This window comes from Danio rerio, chromosome 10 (assembly GCF_049306965.1).
Source record: "Danio rerio strain Tuebingen ecotype United States chromosome 10, GRCz12tu, whole genome shotgun sequence".
NCBI classification, from domain to species: Eukaryota; Metazoa; Chordata; class Actinopteri; order Cypriniformes; family Danionidae; genus Danio; species Danio rerio.
This window is the reverse complement of record NC_133185.1, coordinates 36,749,175-36,773,459: the sequence shown is the minus strand read 5'-3', so window position 1 is coordinate 36,773,459 and position 24,285 is coordinate 36,749,175. Positions and strand designations below refer to the sequence as shown.

Below are 24,285 nucleotides of genomic sequence, written 5' to 3'. Positions count from 1 at the left end.
ACACCATTCCAAGAGCAAGCAGTTTGACTGAATCTTATCAGATGAGAAGAAGATGTGGTGTGATTTGCTTCGGAGTTTGACATAACTTTATAACCACACACATACACAATCACCTGCAACTGCATAAAAAATTACAGCAACATTTAACTTCATCTGATAACTTGTTTTAACACAATAACTCCTCATTTTACATTATACGTTCATGGCATATGAAAATACGATCCCGGCAAATATTGCATAATGGCATCACTTCCACGGATCGTCTGCTGAAGTGATCGCTGGACCTCCTGTTTATAAGGTGGACTTCTCTAAAACTATGGGACTTGTTTCATCACTATATTACAACTTCTCAGTATTAAAATTATTGTCATTCTTATGTGATAATTGTTTACCCTTTACGTGGGCCAATGCTATTTTGTTTGATTTGTATTGTGATGATTATGTTTACACATTAATCATAAAGAAATTAATACATTGTTTAAACATAATAACTTGTGTCTGACCTCTTTACTCTTCTTCTATTCTTTGGACATCAATATATCCTTTAAGGTGGTATAGACCCGTACAGTTATCAGTGCATTCATACAGGCTTCAATATAAATTCTGTATATTTTTTCAAACTGAGTTAACCGGGGAATACCTTCATTGCTGCAAAGAGTTTGTAAGGCTGTCCTGGCTCATTCAAATCACGGAATTAAATCGAAACTGACAGCCGCAATGGATGATTTTGATATTAATAGCCAATACAGTTTAATTTAGGCTACTCTGAAACTGTGAATATTTCACTTTAATTTTATTTATATTATTATTTTATTTAACAAAAAATTTTGTGTTTTGGCACTGAAGCCAGGCCTATATAGGGGACCTCAAATATTGTTGTTTGTAGTTAACTGGCCAACAAAAAATACATTAAAATTAAGATATCTTACGTATACAAATTATACCAAACAAAATTCGTTCCAAAAAGCTCATCTTTCCAACAAAAAAAGCCTATATGAAGTGTATTTTTTTGTTAGGGCCGGTCTGCTATACAGTGCTGTGGATGAATTGTTTTGCTAATAAGGATTTAATTATAGGCCTATGCTCACTGTAATTTCTGTATTACAAACATTTACATTTTAAAGTTATTATTTTACGAATTATGTCATCTGCCTTTTCCTCGGTGCGGATCACAATCGTAAAACTGTCGTGCTCGGAAATCTTGCTCAGCATCAGGTGCATAGCAGCAAAAATGGCTGCAAACTATAACTTTTTTTTTAATGATAAATTGTAATGATAAATGTCTAATAATATATATCAAATAATAATAATTAAATGCCTGGGTGCTGATCCACAGAGGACTAAGACCGGAGAGGTCAGGAGCTCAGATTTGGTAAATAAAAAATTAATAATTATAATTATATGTTTTTGTATAATTTATGCATAAGCAATGGATGAATCAGGCATAGGCCTATGTTCTAGTATGTGGTTCAAATGATATGTAAATTTAGTGTATTATGTTAAACAGTTATTTTAAACAAAAAAAAATTAAGATCATCGTTCTCTTTGACAGTTGGATTCTACTTGCATCATTCTCATCACCTGCAGCTGCTGCCAAAGTGAAACGCGGCGCCTAGCTGCGCCTCCCTCATATCTGTAGTAAGATGTCCAGCTTATAGGCTAAAGATAAATTGATAAAATAACAGAAAATGCACTGACAGTTTATTACAAAGTTTTTGTAGCATAATATACAACACCAGCCCAGACAATATAAATTAATACATAAAAAAAAAAAAAAAAAATCACAAAATACTGAAAACTGTTAATTTACAGATATGTACTCGACATTAATTCAGCAAAAGTCTCGAAAGGAATTGGCTTGCTGCGTGAGAGAAAATGTGTGTGTGTTCCAATGAACTCTTATTCTGGCCCTGCTAACAACTATAAAAATAAAAACTAAACAATTAAAACTATATAATAATAATAATTATTATTATTATTATTATTACTTATATAGGCCTAGCTTGGAAACAATCGTGCAAACCAAGTGCTGCTCTCAAATCTTTTGCTCAGTATCAGGTGCATAGCAGCAAATTTGGCGGCGAACTATAATAGTAATGATAAATTGTAATGATAAATGTCTAATAATACTGCTAATATATTATATATTAAATATAATATATTAAATGCCTGTGTGCTGATCCGCAGAGGACGAAGACTACAGGACTGTTATTTTGAAGGCGACGTCAGGAGCCCAGATTTGATTGACCAATCAGAGGAAATGGGCGTTTCAGAACCGCCTACATGTGGATAATGAATTTTAAAGTCATTTATCCGTTTTCCTACCCTAAACCAAAAAAAGAAAATCGAGCCAAAATCAGTTATTTAATTTTTTTGTAGCCAAATAAAAAAACGAAAAACGGCCGTTTCCTCGTTTTTTAAATTTCGATTAAGATCAAAAATTGAATGAACGCAACGTACACGGACCCAAATCCAGTTCATAAATTCAAAACTCAATTCATAAATACGCAAATCCAATTCATAAAATTCAAAACACAATTTATAAAGACACAAATCCAATTCATAAATTAAAAAATATGCAAAACACAATTCATGACTTTAAAACAATTAATAAATGCGCAAATCGAATTCGAAAATTCAAAACCCAATTTATAAATATGCAAATCCAATTTGTAATTACTAGGGATGGGAAGATTAACCGATATGTATCGATACGCGGTTATGCGCGTTCACGATGCGAGTGCATCGGTTGAGCAGCAGAGGATGAATGAAATTTTGGAAGCAAATCGAGATGCATCGGTTTTTGCGAGATGCATCGATTTTTCCGAGATACAGCTTATATTTTTAATATAGAATGTATTTTTTATTTATTAACAAGTGTTGTCAACCTGTTTTTGGCGCATAATTTAATCGACCTACATAAAGTAAGCCTTAGCAACGGATTTGCGGATGTGCACACACTACAACTCAGTGTATCAGGTGTGCGGATGAAGCTAGTGGAGCGCCCTCAGAAAGCGCGAGAAGCAAAACAAACATTTTATTCCCCACTGAGTTTTAAATCTAAAGTATGGCAAGCAACATTATGGATTTAAGGATGGACGACATGACAGGACAGATGCAATTTGCAAAATGTGCCGCGCATCTGTAAAATACGCGGGCAGTATGACTAATCTGATATCTCACTTGAAGCGGCGCCACGGTGTTGTTGTGAAAGCATCTTCCAGTGTTTCTGCATCCCCGGCTTTCGCACTGCTTCAACCAGCTCCAAAAGTGGTGAGAAAAGCATTGAAAGTTTTTTTTTCCATGCGCAACAGTTCTGCTCGCTCTACGCCAATAACGAATGCTATTGCATTGTTCATCTGCAAAGATATTCAGCCTAGTGTCACGGAGAACGAAGGTTTTAAACACCTCCTCCTGTTAATTTTTATTTAATTATAATAATAATAATATTAATAATAATAATGATAAAAATAATTGGGTGTCACAGTGGCACAGTGGGTAGTTTGACCACCTCACAGCAAGAAGATTGCTGGTTTGTTATATTTTTATTAGCCTGTTGTTTACAGTGACAGTGATGTTTCAACGCAGCATAACACTGCTAGTTCACGACCTTAAGTTTTGAATAATCAGTGGCAAAATATCTTTGTAAAACTTGTTTTCATAGTTGAAAAGTTAAATCACAATTCTTGTTGTGCAATGCTAATTTTATTTATGTTGAAAGAGTGCAAATATATACATATTTTTTTAATATATATTGCACTTATACATTCTGTTTATCTTAAAAATACTTAAATAATATGTGCTATATGTTCTAAAATGGCCCTCTACTGTAAACTGACACTCTGGCTCTGAGAGAAAAGCCAGTTTGTAAAAAAAAGTCTTGGTTTTGCTTGGTTTATAAATAATCAAACTCATTCAATGGCACAGCATCCTCTTTCACATCATCTCATAAACTTGATCTAATTAGTTAGTGCTGAAATATCGCATCGTATCGCGATATGGGTGTGAATCGTATCGTGTTGCATCGCAATATGTCACAAATGTATCGCTAATATATCGGATCGTATTCTTTGTATCGAGATGCGTATCGGATGGGCATTATAGCTTAGATGCCCAACCCTAGTAATTACAAAACAACTCATAAATACCAAATCCAATTCATAAATTCAAAACGCAACTCATAAATTTGCAAATCCAATTCGTAAATTCAAAACCCAACTCATAAATATACTAATCCAATCTGTAAATTCAAATCACAACTCATAAATTTGCAAACACAACTCATAAATTTAAAACACATCTCATAAATATGCATCTCCAATTTAAAAATTCAATGTGTAACACAATGCGTTAATGCAAAACACAATTTTGTTAATTCAAAATGCTAAATTCATAAATGCACACATCCAATTCATTTGGGGGAAATACTTGATTTTTGCTTGTGAATTCACACTTTGTGATTTCAATTTACGAATTGAATTCATGCATTTATGAACTGTGGTTTGAAATTATGAATTAGATTTTGTAATTGTGAATTGTTTTATATAAAATAAATGAAATTAGCTTTATTTCTGCAAATGTATATTTTTTTAGACTCATCTGGCTCCAAAATTAAATGGCTGCTTTGGAATGATAGTTATTGTGAAAGGCACATACAAATCAGGGTTCAACGCTAAGGATTTTTTCTACTGGGCCAATCGGGCCAGTGGTTGAGATTTTTACTTGCCCTGCCAAAATTTTCACAGGCCCCACAAAAAAAAAAAAAAAGTGAACAGCTATTTCTTAGCCACATATTTTAAATAATGTGGCAAAATAATGTGTCTGAATCTAGAATGTAAACATTTTAAAAATGTTAATAAATGTATAATGAGCCAAAGTCAAGATTTTATGCAAACGAAAGAGCAGTTTGGAAAATATGCGGGTATTTTATTGCAAATCTAAATTATTTTTTTTAAAAATGCTTGCCAAACTGACAACTTTATTCTCCTTCTTTTTTTCAGTTTCTTGATTTTGTACCCATGTCATTGTCTGCGACTTTAGAAACAGATGTTTTCTTTTAGCCTCATAGTTTGATGTTGCCACCATGTTGCCATCTTTTCACTGTACTGGTTGTTACCAGGTTCCAAAAACATAACATGCTCATTGTTACTGGCCGATAGGGGCCAGTAACAATCCTGTCTACTGTCTCGAGCGTCTCTTACGCTGGCCCAGGGCCACTGGGCAGTCCTTATTGTTGAGCCCTGCAAATAAACTTGAATTGATTATCCTATTTTTACTCAGGGATTGTTCCAGCGGCATCCTCCACGTGACAGTGCGATTACGAGGACATCAGGATGGAGGCCCCTCTGGTGTGCCTGGATGAGGAATTCGAGGATCTGCGGCCCTGCAAGATGGAGGAGCTTGAATGCGAACAGCCTCCCTGTCGACCTCACAAAACCATTCCCTTGGCCCCGCTGTGCCGTGAAGACTTCTCCGAGCTGGAGAACTTCTCCGAAATGATGAGCTTCAAGTCCATGGAGGATCTGGTCAATGAATTTGACGAGAAGCTGAACGTGTGCTTCCACAATTACAACACCAAGACAGAAGGTCTGGCACCCGTGCGCAACCAATCACATGCTGAGGAGGATGAGGAGAGGCTTCAGGATGAAGAGTAAGCACAATCTCATCCATTCTTAGTGTGCAAATACATGTAGATAGCAATCCAGGCTCACTGGAAATATGTGCCCCAGAACATATTTTTTGCAAAACTTAAAATACGCTGCTCCGGGTACATGTTATTGCACATTTCAGCTGAAACATCCACTAGAGGGTGCTATTCACATTCTTGTAAATCTGAAATGAGTTACTTAGGCCAGGTAGATTTTGTTGTATATTTCAGATACATGTCCTTCTTGTACATGTCCACAAAAAGACGAGTCTTCTACAGATCACTTAGTGAACTGCTGACCTAAACCCAATCAAAGAGAAAAGTGCACTGGGATCATGTAGTTTTACCTTGATTTTACATTGCTCTTATCTCTTTTGTGTACAAAGTGAGCTACCAATCAAACTGACCTCTCCAGAAAAGTTGTCCATATGGAGATAGATCGATGAGGCGAATGTAATCAATTAACAACCACAGACACTAGGGTTGCACAATATTGGAAAAATCTGATATTGTGATATTTTATTTTTCTATGATAAATATTGTGATGTCAATACAGTTGACAAGATTTTACGCTTTTATGGCGAGTCATACAGTATTAAGGGACAGAAATTGAATAATCTTAATGCAAAAAATGCTTTTCTTACTTTGCTTTGTCTTGTTTGTAGTCAAAGAAATAAGTCAAAATTAAGAGTTTTTCCTTAAAACGTAAAATTATCTGAAACAAGACAAAAATTCTATGTAAGAAGAGCATTTTATTTAGCATGAATCGTGTAAATTCTGTATAAATACAATAATTAAATAAAACTGTAGCTTCTGGTCAACTATAATTCAGACTCAACATTGCATACTTGCGATGTGACTTTTGTAAATTTGCACTTTGCAATATCAGTGCAAAAAAAAAAAAAAAAAAAAAAAAAAAAAAAAAATATATATATATATATATATATATATATATATATATATATATATATATATTGTGTAGCCCTAACAGACACTGTTAAAGGTGCAATAAAAGATTGTGAAAAATGCTAACATTAGCACGATAGCACTGAAACGCCTACGTCCCAACCTGCAAATTGCCATTCAAATCCAAGATCCAGAGAGAACATTTTATAGTGCAGTTAGTAATTAATATACCAAACTTTAAAAAAAAGGCAGGCTGTTGATGTTTGCCTGCCATCCAACTGCGTACATGAACGTGCCAATGACGTAATTCTTGGTATGCAATTATATATATATTTTGACATTTCTAGGTACTACACCTTCCACAGAATTTAAAATACACGTAAATACAGCTGGACCACAATTTAATGATTGCTATCAGGATGTAAAGAGACTTTCAACCAGCATAACAAACAATCTATCTGAAGGTAATCAACTAATGAAGTTTCACTAAATTTTGAGAAGAGCATGTGTTATGATTGATCGCAGCTGGTCTCTAAATTATAATCATTAGTTAGCCAATCTGATTAATCCAAACTCACTATAAGTTGCCTGGCTATAACTACTCCCTTATTTTCGTTTTCTGAAGAAAACCCTATCCACCCCATCTCCCCCTTCTCTCCTTTACCAGGGGGAGCTTTCGAGAGCTACCTGATCTCCTACTCCCCTTACATGCTCATCGACCAGGCGGGAGCCCTGGGCTCAATTATCTTTGAGCTCCTGGTCCAGCCTGCCAAACCTGCTATTATTTTCAAGCAATATCTAAGTGCAAACTCCTAAATTCCACCTTTAAGTTGTTTTGTAGTATTTATTAGGTGTTGTGCAAAGAACTGCGCAAAAATAATTATTTGTTTGTCGATAATACGTTCCTGTCAATATCATTAGTGTGAAAAGGAGAGAAAATTGTTGCCGTCATGCTGCCCTGTATTTGTTACCTAAAAACTAATGTTGGAGTTTGTTTTTGTGGTTTCATAAAAATGAAGACTGAAGCCAAAGTATCTTAAAGGCAAGTCATTTCACTCGGCGTCCATCTTTAAAACACCTCTCAGGCAGTATGCTCGGGTTTTCTGTCTGAATGGGAAACATCAAGTTCTCCAAAACTGCTTGCCAAGCTTACCATTAAATTTCATATTAGGAATCACCAATAAAATTAAACAACAACTGTCTCCTTAGATTTATTTCTAAACGTCCAAATCACATTAAAATCTGCAGAAACTCACATCTGCTCCAAGCCCCTCCCCCAGAGTACTGCCAGTCTATAGCAATCGATGATTGGCTCCTGTACTAGAAGGCAGGCTTTTTTCACCATTTAGCAATCGATGTTTAGTTCCTGTACTAGTAGGCGGGGCTTTATTTACCAAATTGAAAGTTACACTTTTACCCATTCGAAAAGATATGAGTGAGATGTCTTGTGTATTCTATAGTGTTTGCTGAAGCATATTTTTCCAACCCAAAAATGGACTAGTGGGTGCAGAACCCTATTAGTACATTTATGCAAGTAAGGAAAGCAAAATAAAGTGACATATTTATGCCTAAACATTATTTACAGTATGTGGTCAACTAAATACCTTCTGAGTGTGGAAATATATTATTCAATTCAGTTCTGATGAATGTGGTTGACAGCAGAGACTATGGGCTGTCATTGAGGGGTAAACAAACAAAGTATTGGCATTTGTATAAATATTACAATACTAATAGTTGTCTGGATCTTTTTGGTTGATTGTAATCCATTACATACTTTACCTTTTTATCGAAGTTATCTTAAACTCAAGATGAATTTGTTTCTGACAGTTAACTTGTGATATATCACTAGCAATTTCTAAACTACAGTGAATAAACAGTACTTCTGAATTTATCTGAATAATTTTTGGTTTGACTGAATATTTAATGAACGACACTTTATCTAATTGGCTTCTGCAAGGTTATACACCGTTATAGTTGTGCTGATAAATATGCCAAACTAGTTGGCTGTCTCTCTGTCAATCAAAAAGTGAGGACATGTCTGACATCCACGCCAACTGGCTTTCCAATCATATTCTGTAAGAACACCCTTTGTCCATCACCAGTGTCGGTCTGTGTGTCTGTGTGCATGTGTCCGTGGTTTGGCCGTGAATTATTCAGCAAATTTTTATACGCCTCAGTGCTTTTGTTTGTCCTGACTTGTCTGCGCTGCCAGGCTGTCACCATGCTCTCATTGCTGTCAAATCTGCCTCTCGCAAAATGGGACAAAAAAAATCCCTGGGTCTAATTTTAGCACATGCTCTTGTTGATTTAAAACAGTTAAAATCTCATCGCTGATTAAGGCTGTACTGTAACTGCACAAATATTAGGAGGAGCAGATAGTGTATATGTGCTTTAGTTTCAGTTGTAACCTTTTAAATGATATTAAATTGGGATTTTCAGTATTTACGCATGATGTTCGTTACACTCTTAGATTTTGCTGTAAATACGGCAGTGATTTATGATTTGTTAGCATGTTTTTTTTTCTCTGTTTCCCGCTGTGATGTGTTCTCATTGCCCGTGGCTTTTGTTCTTGGCTTGCATTCAGACAAAAATCTGTCCCTGCGCTAGAATTCAGCCTGTGGCTGAAAATCTGACGAATTACAGAAACAAGCCTGCTGCAGGTTCTCAGGGTTTGGTAAATATTCTTGCTAAGATGTAACCTTCACAGAAATAAAACTTCTTCAGACAATGACATATGGGTAGACGATGAGTCTGTACCAGTTTGGTGCTGTTGCAGGGGCTGGAGGCTGATAGGCTTGTGTCTGTGTGTCCTCAGAGGTCAGCACTCTTTGAATGGCCACTTGTTCTCTGGATGACTAGACAGAGGCACAAAGAAAGAGTGGAGAGTAATTTTAGTACGTAGATAAATAGATAAAAAAAGAAATCGTTGTCAATAGACTGGTTAATAAAACATAGAAAACAGCTACTTAAAGAGCATCTTAAAGGGTTAGTTCACCCAAACCGATAAAATGATGTTAATTAATAACACTCATGTCCTTCCAAACCTGAGACCTTTGTTTTTTATTTTAAGGCTTATCCTCCTTAAACAGCAATAGTCTCAAGATGTTCAAGGTCCAGAAAAGGAACCAAAAACACTATCAAAATATTTAATGTGACTTCAGTGGTTCAACTTTAAACATACTAAGGCTCAACGAACACGCCAAAATGACTTTGTTTGCCTTTGTCTTCTGCATCAGATTAAGGTGTACATTTTCTATGGGCAATATGACACTTGTGTGCTGCACTGCTTACTGCTTACTAATGGCAGTGTCATACGGCCCAAAGTAAACGTGTACCTCGAAGACCTGATTTGTTTGTCGCACAAAAGTGTTCTTGTAGCTTTGTGTGATTACAGTAGTACCACTGATGTTCTATTGAATTTTTTTGACAAAGTTTTGGTGTCTTTCCTGGACTTTGAACATCTTGGGACCATTGCTGATTAAGGAGGATGCGAGAGCTCTAAGATTTCATCTAAAACATCCTAATTTGTGTTTGGAATGACATGAAGGTGAGTGATTCATAACAGAAATGTCCCTTTTGGGTGAACTAATCTTACTAATCTGATTGTAGAATCAGAGTTGCACACAAACTGCACGCAAGTTAAAATCTGGAGGACTAATATTGTACTATATTTGTCACTATATATGAAGAGTTCAGATGCAGAAACCTCAAAGTGCTATCTAAAATGAACATTATTCTCATCACCCTTTGTTTATGTTGAGATATTTCACTTTAAAGACCAGGGGCCTCATGATTCAACGGTGCGTACGCACAAAAACTTTGCATACGCCAGGTTTCACGCTACCGTTTGTATTTATTAATGATAAAATGAATGTTAGAATGTGTGTTCGTCCACAGCAAATTCATGCCTGGCGTACGTGCATTTCTTGTGTGTGTTTGTTTTATTTCCATTGGCGACTCCTAGTGGCAATTGTGTTTAATTGCAAACTACAAAGTATATTTGAGCCATGCAATGGCAGCTGTATGAGACGGGATTATCTGCATGTCTAGCAGGTATATAAGTTTTCCATACCAAATAGTTGACCAGCCAAACATTAAAGCGCAATTTGCAGCGATCGCTGGTTTTCCCAATGTAATCGGAGCAATCGACTTCACGCACATTGCTAAAAAGGCGCCATCTGAAGACGAATATGCATACATGAATCGGAAACATTTCCATTCAATAAATGTGCAAATTATTGCAATTATGCAAAATATGTGATGCTCAAATGCGCTTCACATAATACACAGTAATGATTCCTACTTGTCTTCCTCGTGATGAAGAGTAGGCAAAACCTGATAAGTAATGGTAAAAAAAAAAGAATGAGTTTATCAGACGCTGGATTCAAACTGGGTTCAGGAATGATAGGGTCAAAACATGTTGTCATGCGCTTTATGAGCTACGCCACTCTGCCTGATGACTGCTTAATTATCACTCTATAAGCTCATTCTAATGAGGTGTCCAACGAGACCCTACTGCATATTTTTTTCTTTTGGTTTTAATTCCGAAGAACAAACTTGCAAAGTTTTTGCATCTAAACTCTTCATATATTTGTGTTGAAAGTGTTTACTTAAGTCATTGCTAAAGAATGTATTGCCAATGAGGTCTATGCAAAGGGACTTTTCATTTTCATTATGCCAGCTCAAACGCTTCCTGTGAACTGTCATGCCACTATAAAATCACTGTATTTAAGATCAGGTCTCTTTAAAAATCATTAATCTGTGCTGCCTTATTGAGATACTATATAACATGGGTCTCAGACCAGACAAAAAAGCACTGCATTAAATTGTATTGTTCCACACCATCTCTTTAAAATATGCCAATTTATTTTACCACAGTACTTTCAATAGAGTTTCAGCGCTCGCATGCTGTTCCTGACGGGTTTTCATGTCTCCTCATAATTCAGTTTCCCATAAAATCCAAACCAATCAAATGCTCTCTCGTCTCTGACAAGGGGGCCTTCAAGGGGCCTAAGTAGCCTTCAAGGGGGGCTACTTATTTCCTTTTTATTTGATGCGATTGAGATCAACTACTCTCACTGACAAAGCGGTGATAAAACAAAACGCTATTGCCTGTTTTTAAAAAGGACAGGAGCTACACTTTAGCTGCGTCCCAAATGGCACACTATACACTATGCACTCATGCACTATGTACTTATGCACTTACACACTCAACAGGATAGTATATGTATGTAGTGTCGTCCCAAATGGCACACTAATGTTTTTTTACTAAGCGGAAATTCAAACCGTTTCCCTGATGACGTATGACGGTCGCCAAATCAGTGAAGTAAACAACCGAATTATCAAATAATACCTGCCGTGAGTATTGCCGCATTCACCATCGGGAGGCGCTATAATCACTCTCGTAGAAGAATTTAGCTTTCACCATCCAAAATGAATAAAGTTATTCAACATGTGCGTCCGATAGCTCCGCCCCTTCCGCTATGTAAGCAAACCTGCGGTCGTTGAGTGCGTGAAGTGTCCATCATTACACACTTCGTTTTAGTGGCTGAATGAGTGCATCATCCGGGTAATTGAAGTGCTCTTATTATTTTTAGTGTTTTCAGTGTGAACGCACTACTTACACTATTTATACTACAAAATGGCATAGAATAGTGCACAAGTATGCGATTTGGGACGCAGCTTATGTCTTGCCCTCTCAACATGTTTTGGTTGAGATCAAACATCGAATAAAAAAAGCACTTCATGGGACCTTTAAATGACCTTTCGTTATGTTTTACACTTAAAAAACTAAATGAATGCCTGAGTCTATTTAACGGATTGTATTTTAATTCCATTCCGTTATCCATGCTGTAAAAGAAACCTTATAAAGTGTAAAACAGTCACTTCACCGGGAGTTTATCAGTGGCTAAAAAACACTTGCTGTGCCCACTGTGTGAATGGATGTTTCATTTGTTTCACTTTCATTGTGTGTCAGTTGGAACATTGTGTATATAAATGTCCATGCGTGTGTGTTTTTGTAGTGTGTGGGATGCTCTGACTGACAACTACATGCCCTCCTCTGTGTCCAGCTGGGACGACCCCACCTCGGAAACACTCAACGGCAACCTCTCGGATCAGGAGGTAAACATCTGCTCTGCTTCTGATAACTGTAATGGTGTTGACGTGATAACAGACTATTTGTATTTCCAGCATGGCTCCTGATTACTGCTATAGGATGTGAATGAAATTCACATCTACTTAAATTAATTGGTTTTGTAAAACATAATTTACAACAAATCAAAGAAGTGTAGAGCACAGCTAAAATAGGTAACTGATCCCATAAAAGAAATACATTTCGTCACTTGAAATATCAAGTACATATTGTTATGCAAATATATATATATTTTTAATTTTAATATATATATATATATATATTAAAAATGAAAGTATTTATTTTTAATCAAAAAATTTTTTTATGTATTTTTAATAAAAATGTATACATCGTGTCTCAAAATAAAAAAAACTAAGCAATAATATATCATCCAAAAATAAGACTGCTTATTGTACTACAGGAATAAGAATGACAAAATTTCGTACAGGAATAACAGCGCAATCTGTGCATCAGAATAATCCTTTTATTAACTTTCCTAGACATAATGATGGCGTAATGATGACATTTTTATTTTTAGATGCTTTATTTCTGTGCATACTAATTTAGTTTACTAGTAATAAAACTAAAGCGTTCAGTCAATATTTGTTTCAACATTGTTTAACATTGTGGAAAACAAGTACATATCATATGATTTCATCTATTTGCCATCTAATTACAAAATATAAGTAAAGTTGATGGTATTTTGATGAAAATCTGACAGACTAAAGTTTGAGACACAGTGTATATTCTTATTTATTTTAACCTATTTAAAAAAATCTTATTATGATCTAAGCTGAAATTAATCATTTTAATAAAAATAAAAGAAATACAAGTATTAATAAAAAATATACAAAAAACCTAGAATTCAATGTTACTAAAAACATAAAATAAATCATAATAAAACTAATTTAACAAATGAATAGAAGTAATACTACATTACTCTATTTTTAAAGGAAAATTAAAATAAAAATTGATGCAAATACATTTTCCTGAATATTTAACTATACATTTATATTACGTATTGTTATTATTTTTACATTCACATATATTACTTATATTATGGGTTTTTAGAGACACACTGTATATTCTTATTTATTTTATTTAACTTATTTCAGAGACAAAAATCTTATTTTAATCTAAACTAAAATTAATAAATCAAATAAAAATAAAACAAATCCATGTACTAATAAAAATGATACAAAAAATCTAATTTCTCACTGATACTGAATAACATGAAATATATCATAATAAAACTAATTCAACATATTAATAGAAATGATACTACTCACTATTTTTAATTGATACTAAAATAAAACTGATGTAAATACCTTTTCCTTAATATTTAACTATACATTTATATTACATATTGTTATTATTTTTTACATTCATATATATATATATATATATATATATATATATATATATATATATATATATATATATATATATATATATATATATATATATTTATATATATATACATATATATATATATATATAGTTATATTATTTATTTCTGATATTTACAGTAATAAAATAAAATACAATTTCTTCTACAAAAATAAAGAATATTTTTATATTTTGCTACGGGTGATTTATCATTATTATTAAACATATTATATCAACGGAGCAGAAATATCATTATCACTACAGCACTGGCCATCAGAAAACCCTTCTTGAAAAAATATCGTCCTCCTTAATTGAAAAGCATTTATTTCCTGTGAGCAAATGACTGCAGCACTATACGCAAGTGTTTGCTCTCTCCGTTCAGGGTGTGGTGTGTACATTTATGCCAAATGCACGGCAAATACAGTGAATGGCTGCCAAAAAAACCCAACCTGATCTACTTTGTTTGGCATCAAGCCTGTCACAAGCTTTGCAATAAGTAGTTTAGCCACCATAAAATCCCACAGAAGCTCTGAAAACATCATTAGTCTTCATGACTGACCGGCAGATATCATTTCTGCATTTTCCCTACACATTTTGTCATCATGTGTGCTATGGACTAATGCTCAACTAATGTCTATTGGTTGGACTAATGCTCAACTAATATCTATTGTGAGCTTTTTGATTAGTTCTAGCAGCGAAGTACAGTAGACTCTGTTGTACGTCAGTGTGGGCCAGAAGAGCTGTCAAGCTAACATTTTGAAAGCACTCCGCTCAGCACATTACCAATGGGTATAATGGAACAATATGGAGCCATTACTCTTGGCTGTCTTGTCATATTGATACTGCTGATGCTCTTAACCATGTTGGCAATGTTAGCAACCTTGTCTTCTGTGTCTTGGCTTTGAAGATACACGAAAAAGATGAGGATGAGATGAACGAGAAGAATGAAAATGCCAACTGTCTGAATGAAGAACCTCTTATTACAGCTGATCAGGTGAGCTTTTCCAGCTCGATCTTTGAAATGGTGATTGATATTATTTGGATAAACATACAGTTGAAGTCAGAATTATTAGCCCCCCTGAATTATTAGCAGTACTTATTTTCCCCCCAATTTCTGTTTAACAGGGAGCAGATTTTTTTCAACTCATTTCTAAACATAATAATTTTAATAACTCATTTCTAATAACATTTATTTTATCTTTGTCATGATGCCAGTAAATAATATTTGACTAGATATTTTGAAGACACTTCTATACAGCTTAAAGTGACATTTAAAGGCTTAACTTGGTTAATAAGGTTAACTAGGCAGGTTAGGGTAATTAGGCAAGTCATTGTATAACGATGGTTTGTTCTGTAGGGAGTAAAAAAAATATAGCTTAAAGGGGTAATAATTTTGACCATGAAATGATCATAAAAAATAAAAACTGCTTTTATTCTAGCCAAAATAAAACAAATAAGACTTAATCAAGAAGAAAAAATATTATCAGACATACTGTGAAAATTTCCTTGCTCTGTTAAACATCATTTGGGAAATATTTAAAAAAGAAAAAAAAATTCAAGGGGGGCTAATAATTCGGATTTCAAGAATAGTTCTTGAAGTCATTCTAGAATTCTTATAATTCCTACAGTGGCGGAAAAGACTGAAAAGTATTGTGTTCTTGTTTTTATATAATAATAATAATAATAATAATAATAATAATAATAATAACAAAAACAACAAAAACAACAATCATTTATATTACTATGTATTTATTATTAATTAATTATTACTATATATATTATATAAGTATTAAAATATTGTTTTAATAATATTATTATTATTATAGATATATTTATATATATAGATCATTAATTTTTTATAATAATAAAAATATATATTTTTTAAATTATTATTACATTTAGTATTACATTTTTATGTTTACATTATATATTATTTACTATATATTAAATCCTTGCACTTAAAAAAACTATTAGATGATAAGTACTAGTTTTGGTATGTTATTATTATAAATAATGTTTTAGAAAAAAAATTATTAAATGAACCATCAAAAATGTATCTGGTTTTATTCAAAGTATTATTATTAGGAAAATTAGTAAAAGTCTACATTCAATTTTACACCAAATGCTATTATATTATTTTATATTATATTATATTATATTATATTATATTATATTTTATTATATTATATTATATTATATTATATTATATTATATTATATTATATTATATTATATTATATTATATTATATTATTTTATATTATATTATATTATATTATATTATATTATATTATATTAGTAACATATTTAAAAAATATATTTTTATATTTATTAAATGCATATTAATGTCAAATGAAAAGCTTACTCAAATCTGGCATATATTTCCTGAGCAGGTGATTGAGGAGATTGTGGAGATGATGGAAAACTCACCGGATCCTGGAGAGACAGAGGAAGAGGAGGAGGATGATATCGGGGTCTCTTCCTCTAAAAGCAGCCCGTCTCTTCTGGAGGAGATCCGCATGCTGTCTCAGGCCTCCAATAACAACTGCTCCTACGAAGGTGACAGTAAATAAATATACGTGACCTTTGGGTGACATTTAAAATGTTTCATTCTTCAGATGCAAGTTCATAAGCCATTCTCAACCTTTACTTAAAGGTCTCGCATTGTCCACAATAAAATTAACAATCCAGTAATAAAACTAAATAAGCTGAATAAAGCAGAATGTTATAGAGTATGGAAATTTGGATGAATAAATCAAAAGGGGGTGAGCAATTTTTTTTCTTGCTGTTTTTGTTGCCAGAAATCTATGAAGCAGGAAAAAAATCTATACTGAAATTAAAATGATCTCTGAAGAATCATTATTTAGATTTTAAATAATGTTCATATTTATTTTGAGAATAGACATCCAGAATTTTAGCTGATTAAAAGAGTTGGTGAAACTTTCAATATAAAAAAGCATTATAATTATTAAGTAGCACATTTTCATTTTCATGTCATGGTTGATAACAGATAAATGGCAGGTTTTATTATTCTCCTTTATTAGTTAATGAAAAATATTTATATGAATAAATATAAATGAATGTTATCAAAACATTATTACGCATCATATGTTATCGTATTTGCATTTGAGCATAAGACTAAGGGCCCTATCACACTCGGCACAATAAGGTGCGACGTGCACAATTTATTGCTATTTTCAGACCAGCACAACCCTAATTTTCACATTTTTGCGCCACATAGTTTAAATAGTAAAACCATTAGTTAGAGCGTGCTAGTTATGCACCTATGTGGGTTCAAACCCTTACAAATTTCTAAATACAGTGTGATTTGGCGACCTATCTGTTCAGTGTAAATCGAAATTGATGCATGTCTTAAAGACAGCATGGAAACTTGTTGGGCATGCCATGATGAATATTTTAATCTTCAAGTTTTATATGAGAATTGTGTCCTCAAATAGGTGGAAATGACTGTAATCGATCCAACTCATTTCTTTTTTCCACATTACGAACTGCTTCCCTCTGGTATGAGATATATAGTCCCAAAGTGTAGGTTAAATCCTTATAAGAGATCCTTTGTACCTGTTTCAGTGGGTTTATTTAACAAGAGTTCTAATCTTAATTAGCGTTATAAATGTTGTAACTTTTGTATTTTGTATTGTTTTTATTGCTTGTTTTTAGTGAATGTCTGCAGTAATATGGCCATGCCCATAACGCATTTCCTGTAAAGGACAACAAACTTTTACTACTACTACTACTACCACATAGAATGACAGCATTACACAAATATCTTTTTGAAAAGCAATAAAATAGTTAAAATATTACAAAAAGTCATCACACTTTACAATAAGGTTCATTAGCTAATGTTACTTAATGCATTTACTAACATGAACAATACATCTACTACAGTATTTGTTTATGTTAGTTAATGTAAATACAGTTGTTCATTATTAGTTCATGTTAACTCACTGTGCATTAACTAATGTTAACAAGCATGAGTTTGGATGTTATTAATGCATTAGTAAATGTTCAATTATGATTAACAAATGCTGTACAAGTGTTGTTGATGATTAGTTCATGTTAGTAAATGCATTAACTAATGACTTAACTAATAACTAATAAATGTTACCCAAAAAATAATGTATAAAATTATACATAATTATAAAAACCACTACCTGTATGCCTACTTTATGCCTCAATGCCTTTTTTTCAGTTTATCCATGACAATCTGCATTTGTATAATGTTATTATTTTAAGCAGTATTATTTATTATCTGCATATTTATATTTGTTTTAATAAAAACTAGTTTAGATTTGTCCACCTGTCAGGTTTTGGAGATGTATGCGTCACTATATCGGGCATAAGAAAAGGACATGTGTTTGGATATAACTCCGTTTTTTGACCACACTTAATATTTTTGACCACGTTATTATTGTACATTTATTAATTAGCTAGAAATTAGAACTGAATGTAGAAAGTTTCAAAACAAATTTTTGCACTTAGCAAACAAAATTATATATGTAGGCTAAAGGATGTCTTCATTGAAATGCGTACAACACCGTTTCTTCATCCACAAAAATAAAGGAGTAAGCTAAAGAGTAAAAGTAAAGTAAAATGAAAGTAAAGAGGCAAAATAGAGGGGGCTTGTTCTTTATCCTCGCGCTGCAGATGCTCCGTTTAACGCTCAGTTTTTCTATTTACAAAGTCCACCATGTAAATAGCAAACGCGCCATGACGCGACGCAACTTTCTCCTAAAGGGAATGGGAGATGAGACTCTGATTGGTTTAATGCACATTATCCTCAAAACACACCCATAACTCATTTAGAGAATAAGCACAACCCTGTTAGACCACGTGCTAGGCGCAGAGCGTATTTTTTTCATCCTTAAAATAGCAAAAGTGGATTCGGACATGCCCTTAACGCCCCATTAACACGGAGGGTCAGCTTCAACGCTTACCATTCCCATTCCCATTGACGTCAGGCGTTGCCAAACTGCATTGTGGATTCGTCAGCGCCGCTTCAGAGGCGTTGCTCGCTGCAGAAGTTGGGACTAGCTCAACTTTTCAAGTTCCAACGAAAGCATCAGCCAATCAGATCGCTGTATGCAAATACACCAGCTAGACAGTGACCTATTGCTGACTGAATTTCATTGGCCGACGCTGCTATGACGATTGCTTCAGCCCCAACTTCAGACATGCCTTCAGTCAAGCGTTGACGCTGAAGCCCCGTGTGAATGGGGAGTAATGCTTTTGCACCATACACTGTAGACTTTGCACCTAGATTGTTAAAATAGAGCCGTAACACTGCTTTAACCCCTTTAACTGGTATCACACATATTTGGTTGACCTTTTGTCCATGGGTTATCATTAAACAACAAAAAAAATAACATCAAATTTGCTTAGAGAGCTATCAAAAATACAATTTAACACAATTTAATTTTAAATAGGTAAAAAAAAAGGATTAAATAAAAGGTTCTTTATAAAAAAGGGTAAGTTAATTCTTTATTATAAAAAGGGTTAACTGTTGTTAGCTCTTTGTATTAAAAATATTTAGGTTAGCTCTTTACAATAAAAAGTGTTAGGTTGACTCTTTATAATAAAAAGGATTACCTGTAGTTAGCTCTTTATAATAAAAAAATGTCTATATATTAGGAGGTCAAGCTCAATGCAAACACACTCTGCATCTCCCCAGGAAGAAACAGGTGTCTATCGAGCATATAGAGAAGCATTCTATTTTAAACCCTGTTGTTTCAGCAGTTCTTCATCCTATACAGACAGATGAAACGGGTCATATTTTAGAAACCGAAGATGCAGTAGAGCAAAAGCGAATGAAAAATAGCCCACCGTCTGCTGAAGAATCAACACAACATTACTCAGAGTGTTAAAGTCAAGTGCTGGTTTTGATCAACGGGAGTCTTTTGAAACGAGAATGCTGTTTTTCACGCAGGTCTGAGGCTGATGCCGAGCTCTGCACTGCTTGACATCTTGTGCCGGATGGAGGCGGCGATTCGAGAGTATTCAGAGGAACTGGTGGCTCAGCTGGCCCGGAGAGATGAGCTGGAGTTCGAGAAGGAGGTGAAGAACACCTTCATCACAGCTCTGATGGAGGTGCAGAACAGACAGAAGGAGCAGAGGGAGCTGAGTAAGCGCAGGCGTAAAGACAAGGCCATGAGTCTACAGGGATCCACACGCCCCGAAAAGACCGGCAGCATGCCTGCGAAAGTGAGTGAGCCTACCATACACTGCTGCTCAAGAGTTTGGCATCAGAAACAGACAGAGAGAGAGAGAAAGAGCCATGGGTTTAATGTTTTCTGCTCACCATGACTGGATTATTTAATCATAAATACAGTTAATTAAATGTTTTTTTTTATGTTTTAAAACTAAAATAATGCTGTCAAAAATACTTTCAGGCGTCACAGTGATGCAGTGGGTAGCACAATTGCCTCACAGCAAGAAGGTCACTGGTTCGAGCCTCGGCTGGGTCAGTTTTCATTTCTGTGTGGAGTTTACACGTTCTACCAGTGTTTGCGTGGGTTTCGTCTGGGTGCTCCAGTTTCCCCCACAGGTCTATAGACATGCTGTACAGGTGTAGGCTAAATTGTCCATTCACACATAGTGTATCTGTGAATGGATGTGAATGGATGTTTCCCAGTACTGGGTTGCAGCTGGGAGGGCATCCGCTGCGTAAAACATATACTGGATAAATTCATAACCGGTTCACTCCGCTGTGGTGAACCCAGATTAGTAAAGGGACTAAGCTGAAAAAGTAAATGAATGAGTGAATGAAAATACTGTACTTTTACTGCTTGTTTAAACTACTTATTTTAAATGAGTTGAAACAACACAAATCTTAAGTTTTTTTCTGGGACAACTTAAGTGTGTTATGTTTAATCCACCTAAATTTGTAAAAACAATTTCGCTAACTTAATTTATTTGTGTTGGGACAGCATGAAGGAATTGTGTGGAACCCAACATTTTTTCCAGTATCGTGTTTTTTGTTTAAACATTTATTTGACATACTATTATTATTTATTAGGATATTTCAGAGGAGCGAACTGTGGCTCTTAAAGGGACAGTACACCCAAAAATACACATTTACTAACTGTTTACTCACCCTCATGTGATTTCAGATCTTTATAAGTTTCTTTATCTTGTTTATTACAAAAGAAGATATTTTTAAAAATGTTGGAAACCTGTTACCACTGAATATTATAGTATAAGGACAAATACAATAGAAAGCAAATTCATTCATTCATTCATTTTATTAACCTGGGGTTTTGGTGAAAAGTCAGCTTTTGCAGGAATATTAATCAATTCTTTTCTTTATTTTATAGCATTTTATTTATTACATATTCAATCTTTTTTTCAGTTTAAGTTTTAGTTTAGTTTTTAGTAAGTGCATTTGGCACAGGGGTGCCCAACCCTGTTCCTGGAGATCTTCCTTCCTGCAGACTTTAGCTGCAACCTAGGTAAAACACACCTGCCTTTAATTACCCAATGCTCCTTTAGATCCTACTTATGCTGCGGTCACACAAGAGCAGGGGTCACCAATCTCATTCATGGTGGTCCGGTGCCCTGCAGGGTTCAGCAAGCTTTTCAATGCAGTGAACTGCGAAACTTGTTGCACAAGCTTCCGCTTCCGGTCTGCCTCACTCGCATACATATGAATGGAAGTCTATGGGGACAAAAGTGCAGTGTGACTGCATATTTCGTTGGTTTAGTTGCGTTTGACCAGGGTTGGAGCTCAACTCTGCAGGAAAGTAGGTAGATCTACAGGAGCGGGGTTGAGCAGCTACTTCCTCTGACATAGAATAAGTTTCATTTGACATTTTTAAATAAAATCTTATGTAAAGATTTTCATCATTGAAAGTTATGACATCATTATTATATTTTTTGGCAGTTTTTATTTAAAATTTGAGTTCTGTTTAGTAATTTGGTTGTGTTTTGAACACTATATTAGCATTTTGCTTTTTTAACTTAGAGGGTTTTATTTAATCTTTACTTTTTGTAATTCTAGTTTATTAAATGGTATTAAATTAATACACTAAGCAAGACTGCAGAATAAGAAAACGAGAAACGTTGTTTTTGGCAATTACCTAAAGTAAAACACTTATTTTGTATAATTTGTATGTGCATGTTTTAATAGATTACATTCAATAATTAAGTAAAATGTTATTTTAAAGTTTAAGAATATTTGTACACCTTTACAGTTTTGATCAATTAAATGCAGCCTTGGTGAGCAGAATAGGCTTCTTTTAAAAGCATTCACTGATGCTCTGCTTCTGAGTCGTAGTGCATGTGCATGATGTTTACCTCTTCACCCAGTCTCCATGCACAGTTAATAGATCTCAGCAAATTAGACTAGAGCTGCACTTAGCACTTACTGGAAGAGCAGAGGAATCATTCCCCTGCAGCAGGGGCTGTGAAGGCAATAGCAGCTTCCTCTTACAGTAATGCTGCTCTGATTCCATTACATCATGCAAGTAACTGCATCTCCACTTCCTCCATGCTCTCTCTGACCATTTTAGTTGCTGATGAGTTCAGAAATGTGGTAAAACTGTGAATCTCAGATTTAATATGTTTGCACCATTTTCATCAGAAGTCTAGTATTTTAGGCAAGAAAAGTGAAATGTATAAATAGGTTGTACATTTGTATAAGTTACTTGTTCATTCATTTTCCTTCGGCTGCATAGTAAAAAGCAATTATGACAAAATATTATGACAACTTGTTCAGCCATTTTGCATGTAAAGACTTCTGCCATGACTAGGGGCGTAGCAGCAAATTCTGGGCCCTGTACCCTCTCAATGTCAGTGGGCCCCCTACACATTTTTTTTAATTATTTGAATATAAAAATGCACAAATAGTGTTTTAATCTATAATCAAATCAGATTATAATAATGGCTGGTTCTTTCTTTCACCACCATTGAGTGCTGCTACTGCTAGCGTGTCAGAACCACTGGTTGTTTCTGAAACTGGTTAATGTTGGCAACCTGACGTTAGCTGGCCTGGCCCATAATTTACTTACAGCAACAAGCAGCCTGGTTGACAAACTAAGCTAAAGATTTAACATTAGCATACATACATTACAGGGCTCGAAATTAACTTTTTTTACTTGGTAGCACTGGTGCTCCCAACTTCAAAAAGTTAGGAGCATCCCAAAAAATTTAGGAGCACCCATTTTCTTTTTAGTTATGCGCCAATCTTGATCCTTAATGGCCGATTTTGATTAGCACACGTACATCTCGGAGATGTCTATTTGACGTCTGCATTCACATCTGCAAGACATCTACAAGACGTTTCCTAGCAGATGTGAAATAGACTTCTATTAGACATCTTTAAGATGTTTGCGATTCAGAATGTGTGTAAAACTGACATCATACAGACGTCTGCCAGACGTTTGTATACAGCAGGTGCTTTCCAGATCAAGAGATCTTTAACAGACATCTTGCAGACGTATACAGACACAAAATATCTAATACAAGGAATTTCAACCTTTATACCATTAAAAAGGGATAAATCAAGTATATGATTTCTTATATTAGTATTACTTAATTGTTTAGATTTTTAAAAGGCACATTAACTTCTTTCACATTTACACATGGATCGATAATTGCAATAATTTGACCATAAACAGCTGAAAAAAATTATTGGAAATAAAAATTCATTCTGTCACAAGGGGGCGCTTTAGGAGCGCTGAAATATTACGGTTTCCCTAGTAATGACTGTACACAAATCAGTATTATATGCGACCAAAATGGTCGCAATTTCGAGCCCTGTATTAGCAGCAGCTGTCTGGAGTTGACCATGTTAACTTTAATTAGATGTAGTTTCATAACAAGCAAACTCAGTTCACCTTTTTAAAAGAAAGCAGTTATCAGCTGCTTCCCCTCATTCTGCCTCCTTTCTTTTTCCTTCCTGTCTTTCTTTTTTTGAAATCCCGATTTGGGCTTTTTGCGCAGCATAATCAGGCTCTAGACTCACTGCGTTACTTGTTTGCCGCCGGCTGCCGTCTATGGGCGGACTAAACCATTTCGGGTGCTGTGGGGGGGAGGGGGTGTTATTAATATATTTTGAAATATATAATGACATTGACATCAGTTGGAGGGGCCAATTAATTCGAAGTAGGCTACAAAAAAATAATAATAATAATAAAAAATTGGTGGGATTTCAAAGGGCCCTCTCCCTAGACGGGGCCCTGGGTAGTCAGGTCCACT

General features: G+C 34.5%; 2 protein-coding genes across 3 annotated transcripts in view; one reads left to right on the top strand and one right to left on the bottom strand.

The window, feature by feature from the left end:
- The window catches only part of foxo1b (forkhead box O1 b), a 94,101-nt gene extending 84,693 nt beyond the window's left edge, over positions 1 to 9,408 (bottom strand). Inside the window, exon 1 of the mRNA XM_073914115.1 lies at positions 9,311 to 9,408. The gene's annotated coding sequence lies outside the window, so the exon portion shown is untranslated. The remainder of the gene's footprint in view (positions 1 to 9,310) is intronic.
- fez1 (fasciculation and elongation protein zeta 1 (zygin I)) overlaps positions 1 to 24,285 on the top strand; it is a 44,292-nt gene that overhangs the window by 5,379 nt on the left and 14,628 nt on the right. The window contains exons 2-6 of one of the 2 annotated variants that reach the window (XM_009305397.3): positions 5,281 to 5,650; positions 12,625 to 12,676; positions 14,983 to 15,069; positions 16,467 to 16,632; positions 20,018 to 20,292. In XM_009305397.3, coding sequence (XP_009303672.1) covers positions 5,334 to 5,650; positions 12,625 to 12,676; positions 14,983 to 15,069; positions 16,467 to 16,632; positions 20,018 to 20,292 — 897 coding nt within the window. In that variant the 5' untranslated portion in view covers positions 5,281 to 5,333. Of the gene's footprint in view, positions 1 to 5,280; positions 5,651 to 12,576; positions 12,677 to 14,982; positions 15,070 to 16,466; positions 16,633 to 20,017; positions 20,293 to 24,285 lie in introns of both variants that reach the window. The other variant, NM_213396.1, reaches the window with a different exon arrangement.